Source organism: Wickerhamomyces ciferrii, contig 00292, assembly GCF_000313485.1.
Source record: "Wickerhamomyces ciferrii WGS project CAIF00000000 data, strain NRRL Y-1031 F-60-10, contig 00292, whole genome shotgun sequence".
NCBI classification, from domain to species: domain Eukaryota; kingdom Fungi; phylum Ascomycota; class Saccharomycetes; order Phaffomycetales; family Wickerhamomycetaceae; genus Hansenula; species Hansenula ciferrii.
The window spans coordinates 25,236-33,004 of NW_011887448.1; the positions used below are offsets into that span (position 1 = coordinate 25,236).

At 31.5% G+C, this 7,769-nt stretch overlaps 3 protein-coding genes across 3 annotated transcripts; 1 reads left to right on the forward strand and 2 right to left on the reverse strand.

Annotated features, from left to right (window-relative positions):
- Positions 1–119: 119 nt before the first annotated feature.
- NAB2 (mRNA-binding protein NAB2) lies at positions 120–1,424 on the forward strand (the record flags this gene model as incomplete). Its single annotated transcript, XM_011272861.1, has 1 exon — positions 120–1,424. One exon carries the CDS (start codon positions 120–122, stop codon positions 1,422–1,424), a length of 1,305 nt encoding a protein of 434 aa, XP_011271163.1.
- A 266-nt stretch (positions 1,425–1,690) lies between these two features.
- On the reverse strand, positions 1,691–2,452 carry RPS2 (40S ribosomal protein uS5; the record flags this gene model as incomplete). The annotated part of the gene is made up of 1 exon (XM_011272862.1): positions 1,691–2,452. The coding sequence occupies one exon, from the start codon at positions 2,450–2,452 to the stop codon at positions 1,691–1,693; it is 762 nt and encodes a 253-aa protein (XP_011271164.1).
- A 650-nt stretch (positions 2,453–3,102) lies between these two features.
- On the reverse strand, positions 3,103–3,739 carry BN7_6598 (uncharacterized protein; the record flags this gene model as incomplete). Its single annotated transcript, XM_011272863.1, has 2 exons — positions 3,103–3,673; positions 3,735–3,739. The coding sequence occupies 2 exons, from the start codon at positions 3,737–3,739 to the stop codon at positions 3,103–3,105; spliced, it is 576 nt and encodes a 191-aa protein (XP_011271165.1).
- Between the last annotated feature and the right edge of the window lie 4,030 nt (positions 3,740–7,769).

Below are 7,769 nucleotides of genomic sequence, written 5' to 3' on the forward strand. Positions count from 1 at the left end.
GAAAATTTCTTTGAAGGCAAAAAAAAGTTAAAGATGCGCTTTGTAAAACTCAAAACAGTGTAATATCGGAGTGTCAAACGACTGATAATTTATACAGAAAAAATCTATAAAAGAATAAGATGTCAGGTTTAGATCAAGTGGTCCAAGAAGAGCTCAAAAGTTTCGTTGCAAAACAGCTCACAGAAGCTCAAGATTTCACAGACGATGTCAAAGAAGTTTCGGAGTATATCACAATTTTGATTTCCAATAACAAATCTCTAGAGGAAACTACAAGTGAACTTACAACTTTATTTGATGCTCCAAGTGTCCCAGTGATTATTGGTAATGCCTACAAGGCTCTGTCCGACTTCCAAAACGGTGGTTCTAATGGTGCAGGTACCTCAAATGACGCTTCTGCTGAAGCTTCATCTGCTCCACAAAGTTCTGGTACTGAACAATTATCAAGTTCTGAAACTGATCTAATATTGGATAATACAACAAATGGCAGAAGCATACCTACCAAACCAGCTGGTCTTAGTGGTAGAATATATCCAAATAAAAGTGGTGTCGGTGCTCGTGGTTTTAAAAATGGTGTTGGTGCTCCAAGAAATTTTGCTTTGAAGAATGCTGATAATTTACAAAAAGCTATGGAATTATCAGGTATTCCAGGTGCTATAAGACCAAACAAGAAACTTCGTTGTCATAAATTCCCACATTGTCCATATTCAAAAGATTGTAAATACGCTCATCCTACTAAACCATGTTTTCAATTTCCAAATTGTCCAAATGCTCCAGGTACATGCAGTTTCTTACATCCAGGTCAAGATGATGAACTGATTGCAGAATTAGAAAAAACAAGAAATGAATTTATACAAAAAAGACAATTACAACAAAAGCAACAATTCTCCCAAAATTTACAAGCTCAAGCCGGTATTTCATTATGTAAATTTGGTATATTATGTACAAATCTACAATGTCCATTTGGTCATCCAACACCAGCTAATGAAGATGCTAAAGTTATTCAAATTGAATGGTGTCCACAAAATTTGAAATGTGAAGATTTAAATTGTCAAAAGGCACATTCATCATTATCAAAAATTAAAGAAGTTAAACCACAACAAGCTGAGAAATCATTAGATGCATGTAAATTTGGTATGAATTGTACAAATCGTTTTTGTAAATTCCGTCATGCACGTACTCCAGTTTTATGTCGTGAAGGTGAAAAATGTACTAGAATTGATTGTTTCTTTTCACATCCAATTAGTGAAAATTGTCGTTTTGATACAAGTTGTAAAAATCCAAATTGTTTATTCAAACATCCAAATGGTAAATCAGAATCAGGTCCACCTGCAACTTCAATGAAATGGGAAAAAACAGATGAAAGACAATTTGCAGTTCCAGAAGATGAAGTTTTAGAACAAGCTCCACCTCAAGAAGAAGCATAATCATGTTATGTGTGGAAGGAAAAGGTTATTAAGATTTTAGAATTTAATGTTTATTTAATTAGAAGTTTTAAGGGTTATTTTTTATAAAAAAAAGTATCTAATTATGTCTGTATTATATTGAAATTAAGAACGTTGATTATCTGCAAGTTGATTTGCAGTTATATTTTTTGTTGTTATTTGAATTAATTACGCGTAGAAATCTACAATAATATTTTATATTAATAAAGAGACAAAATCGCATTAACTATACATTATAGTGAAATAATCTAGTAAGCTTTTTTGGCAGCAGCAGCTTCATCAGCGTAGACATCTAATGGAGAAGCTGGTAATTCAGCTTCTTTCCATAAGTTAGGAGTCAAGAAACCGTAAGTGTTAGCAATAGCAACGAAAGCAGCTTTAACAGTGTTTTCTAAAGTTCTGGTAGAACCTGAAGATGAAGTATAACAATCTTCAACACCGGCTAATTGTAATAATTTTTTAACAGCTGGAGAAGCAACAATACCTTTACCTCTTGGAGCTGGGATTAATCTAACTGAAACTGAACCAGATTTACCAGTAGTTTTAGCTGAGACAGTGTGTGGTTGACCCAAGTTAGAACCCCAGTAACCTCTTCTGATTGGGATGATTGATAATTTGGCAATGATGATACCAGCTCTGATAGCAGTAGCAACTTCTTTAGCGGTTTTGATACCTAAACCAACATGACCGTTAGAATCACCAATAACAACAACAGCTTTGAATCTAGTTCTTTGACCGGCTCTGGTTTGTTTTTGGACTGGTTTAATTTTCATAACTTCATCTTTTAATTCTGGTAATAAAGTATCAATGATTTGGAATTCCTTGACTGGTAAAGAATGTAAGAAGATTTCTTCAATAGTTGAGATTTTACCAGCTTTCACTAATCTACCTAACTTGGTGACTGGAACCCAACCTTTTTCTTCACCATCTCTTCTACCACCTCTTCTACCTTGACGGCCTCTGTTGTTACGGGCAAAACCACCTCTCTTTGGAGCTTCTGGAGCAGACATTTTAATAATAATTGATTATAATCGTCGGGATTGTTCGTGGAAAGTTGATGGAGGTAACTTTCAATCGACGGTTTGACAATATATTCTTTAAAAGATTCCAGGGTTCGCAGAGTCTGTAGGTTGGTTACGATAAATTTTGAATTTTTTTCACTTCCTCACTAGATTTTCGTGAAAAATTAATTTGAGCCATGGAAAAATGGCAGATTTAGGTCTGGTGTTTGGAAGTTTTACTTGTTTCTCGTAGCCCTGAGAACTCGCACGTGATTATCTTAACCTCCTAGTTTGATGTCACGACTCACAACTATTGTTGTTTCTTATCGTATATTTATCTTGTGAGTAGTTTCGCATTAGAGTACGTATGTAACTACTATAATTTGTATTTCTCTCTTGAGGACTAATAATGTAAATTTCCTCATTTTACACTAAAGAACAATATACCAACTTCAATAAGGAATTGGTAATAAGTGATCCTACAGGTGGACAAATCCTGATTGATAGTACGCCCTTTGATATTGTTTAATTGATATATAGAAATAAAAGAATATAATGAAAATGAACAGACTAATTAATTCAAAAAGAAAAATCACAAAATTTGCTATAGTATATATGTTTCTTGGTTTGTTGAAATCATCAGTTTAACTTGAAGAATCCTAATTCTTTTTATATTTTGGATAAAAGACAGAGAATAGGTAACCATCTAAGATTGCAAAACCTGCAACAGCAGCTAATAATAAACTGATTTCATTATCAGATTTGAATCTAAAGATACGTTGACGGTCTTGAATAGCAACAATAGCAGCTGAAATAGCACCAATACTAACAACGGTTTGTGTAGCAACAACTGGATTCTTTAATTCTTCTTGAGCTGTGGCAGCCCCTGAAGATGCTTTACCAAAAACATAATCAACACCTTGTGTAACTTTTTCACTGACATTTCTGATGAAGTTTAACACTGGACCTTTGTTATCTTCATAAGCTTTCTTTACTCTCTTTTCAGCTTCTCTTTCAGCTTTTTTAGCTTCTTCCCCTAATTTTGGTAAATCCTTTTTCAAATCTTCAACTTTTTCTTCAACTACAGCTTTCCCACCTAATGCTGATTTCTTTGCATCTTCTGCAACTGTTTCAACGCTACCAGATGGATCTGAAGTTTGTTTAACTTGTGGTGGAGTTGGTAGTTTTTCACTTCCTGTTGGACCTGATTCGGCAGCTTTTGATGCGTATCTATAGCTTTGTTAGTACATTTGTTATCTCCAACTTTCAATGGGCCTTAAATTCCACTTACGACATGTTTATCTTATTGAGTTATGCTTTTTAAAATGTTCTTTATTTCTTGAATTGTTAAATTTTGTGGCAAAATTAGAATTTGAATCAAAATTAATGAAGTAAATCAATTAGTTCTAATTTAGTGTAAGATTTGAATTGCGTGATTGTGATTCCTTTCTTTCGTAGTTCTAAACTGATAATATATGAATTAATATAGATTAAAACCTTTCAAAAGTTTATATAAAAGTTCAAAAAGAATATAAAGATGGAAAGAATTTGTAGTTTAAGGGTTGGATGACTTGGATCCTTTTTGCCCTCCTAAAATTTTGACAAAGAGCAATCAAAAGACGAAATCCGGGGCAAAGCTTGTAAATAGCTGCCAAAAGCCAAAGGATTTCAGCACAAAATAACAGGGGGAAAACAACAGAGGAAAGTGAAAATTAAGAAATGCAATACACTCTCTACCAATGTGACTTTCTAGTCTATCAAAACTACACCCAAAGTGTCTGAATAATTCGATTTGAATTAAACACATCCAGCTTATCTTTATTGTCATTTGTGATTGATATCTCCGAATTGGTGAATCCCCATAAGTATCGTGATCGTTATAAAAATCAGTTCATTGGTTCCAAACTTTTCTGCACAATTCCTAGAGAGTGCATTTATAGCAATACTACAGAAGAACAAAGTTCTTTTAATATGGAACTTCACTTTTTATGCTAAATCACAGCTTGATTCTCAAATGAGCGATTAATGAAGCACATCAATCTAGATCTTCTATAGATTGCTAATTGCGGTATGTAATAGTATACGACATAAAAACGTACCAATCATGTAAGCCTTGTAATTCTTCAACTATGTATAATCTTCATCGATATATATAAATATTTATAGCTTGTACTATTAAATTTTTCACGAGAGGTATTCAAAGTGTAAAGGTCTGATTGATTATGTGTGAATTAACACTCATGCGTCGTCCTTCGCGATTAAAGATATATACCTTAGATCAGTTATAGCTAGCCAATTTTACGTAATCATTTTAAATGAAAATAATTATAAATACTCTGGATCAAAGCTATGGTATAATAAATTGAAGAAAAATTGACTGTATATTAATTTATTGAATTTCTATCTATCTATGTATATAATTTGAAGCAAAAATTTTTTTTGAATTATTATGAACTGATTCAATATTTGATTAAAATAAAAAAATCTGACATTGACAAGTTTTAAAAGTTGAAAAATTATGAAATTTAAAACTTCGATAATGACACTAAAAATGTGTTCATATAAAGGAGAAGACTTTTTGAAAATTATAAAGCTATTTTCAAAGATTGATTTACTTTATAATAACTGGTTTATTTCCAACTAAAACAATTCAAGTCATTTTCGTGCCCGAATCAACCAAAGGTGTCAATATATTTAAGTATATAGCTGGCGTCTTATCACCAGATTACGATATATAACCGATAATGTAATGAGAAAAAAATTTAATTAGAACAGCCATGTATTACCTCAGAGATATCTGAGCTAAACAACTTATAATTAGCAAGACATACTATTTTATTAATCTAGGAAAAGGGCTCATGGGTGATTAATCAATATATTTGGCAACGCTATTGATGTCAGCTTAGAGGATTGAACTCTAAAATTAGTAATATTCGTTTATGAGATGTGTACGTATTGAGTATCTACAGCTAAAGCGATATAGAATTGAATTAATGTTATTGAATTATGATAATAGTTGTCTAATACTAACACTCATTCTCAGCTAATATGATTGTGCATTTAATTAATATTAAATTGATCGTACTACTCATCACGGATAGCAAGCTGCATGCTGCATGTTATTGAATATTTATTGTTCATCAGACCATTCCAAATATATTTATATAATATTATTTAAAGCATTTGTATTGTTATGCAATAGAAGCAATTTTTACCCCTCCCATAATAATATTATCAACAGCATGGTCCATATATGCAAATATATGTTTTGAAAAATTCTTTCGACTGACTTGGTACAATATTAGCCAAAGGTGTTTAATAGTAAAGTTTAACTTAATTAATTAAAGTTGGACTAGTGCTTTATAATAATGCATTTAACCGAGAATAACAGCTTATTAAGTATATTACAGCTGTTTTATAAATAGTTATGTATTCTAGTACGTTATAGTTTATAATAAAGCAATTGTTATTCAGTCCAGAATCGCTTCTTTGCAAGATATTATTATTTAAAAACTCAGTTGTATTAATGTAGAGTTTGACAGGTATAGTCTTTAGCTAAAGCCATGTTGAAAGGAAAAACTATAACTAAAATTAACAATATCTAATTACGTCATATGAGTCGATTTTTTTAATACAGTTACAAGTTACAAGTTACAAAGACTTATTAAGCTGTTGGAAAAGCAATAAACGTTCAACTTTTTGTATCAAATTTGGCATCTATTCATGTCTTATACACATCACTTCTAATATTATCAGATCGACTTAATTCTCATAAGATTATAGACCCATTTTCGAATATATTATTGAACAAGCTACCCCCTGTAAATATAAATAGTACATACGTTTCGCTAGACCGAGTTTTAAGTTCTTGTTGACAAGGATTTAGCGACTCAACAAGAAGGTGTCTACTACTCGAAAAAAGATCAGAGCTTTACGATAGAAGATTTTTTTAGTGAAAAAGAATAATATACGCAGTATTAAACTCTAAAGCGTAAATGTTTTTGTTGATTTCGATTGAACACCTAACATGAAAACACAGAATTCAGCAAGATTAATTAACCGAGGCTGACCTTTATGATTTCTAGGCGTAAGTATCCATTAATGCTCGCTTTAATCTTCAACGCAAGTTTACAGTTTATTATACCCCATGAAAATAGAAAAAACTTTAAAATTTAGAAGGTTCCTGTCATGCTTCTTTCAGTAACGAATTTACCGAAGTATTCATGATGAATTACGTATACTGATTCCTGAATCCTGAATCCTGATTATACTTTTTGCTCTAAAGACTAATTAAAGCCTCGACGTAGCTAATGATCTGCAACGAGATGTACCGAAGCAGGGTTTCAGTTCTCGGATATACCAGTACTTATGATATGCATGGAACGTTGTGCTTAGCTTGATATCATTTAGCCTACAGACTCTGCATATAACCAGTTTTGATTCATCAGCTAGTAAAAAAAGAAATTAAGCTCAACTTCATCAACAATGATCAACAGAGCACTTAGAACGTTGAGCTCTTCCATACCTCACACAGAGCCACAAGAGCTTTAGTATATACACCATAGACAAACAGGATAGGATGAATAAATTGATTGGGTAATGCAAAGATGAAACTCACAGCTCAGTATTGGGTCTAAGTGTATATACTCACAGACCCGCGCGACTTGCAAGTTGCGAAATTAATTAATTAGGTTTTGCAATATATGATATTGATAAAAATATTGCATGTTGTATATAGATTATATTAACAAAGATAGATTTGTCATGAAGGTGCATCAATTAATGACTGAGTCGACTTGACACAATATTAATTCTGAAGGCATATTTAATTTTAACAGGCCGCCACAATATTTTAAATATAGTCAATTGATTATATAGACAAACTAGGAAATTATAATTATATATTAGTCGAGTACGTCGTTTATTAATTTACAATATATTAATATATGTGATAATATATATATAGATAATTTCGTCGTTCATGAGTATAAAGATATATATATAATATATATATAAGTATAGTACTTACACGAAATCAGGGCGTCCTTCAGTATATATATCTATATATCTTATCTGGGCCTTAAGATATATACTTAATTATATAATATATATATATATATATATTATAACTTTTCAGCTGTACTTAATGAGCTAATTGGCGAGCTACTACAATCACCGCGGTACTATATTATTATTATATACTCCCATGATAATAAAATTAATTAGCTAAAGATGTATAAGGCTATATATATTCTTTTATATATATTATAGTTGGTGAGATCGTTATACCCGCGTACTAATTAATATTAAATATATATCTTATAAT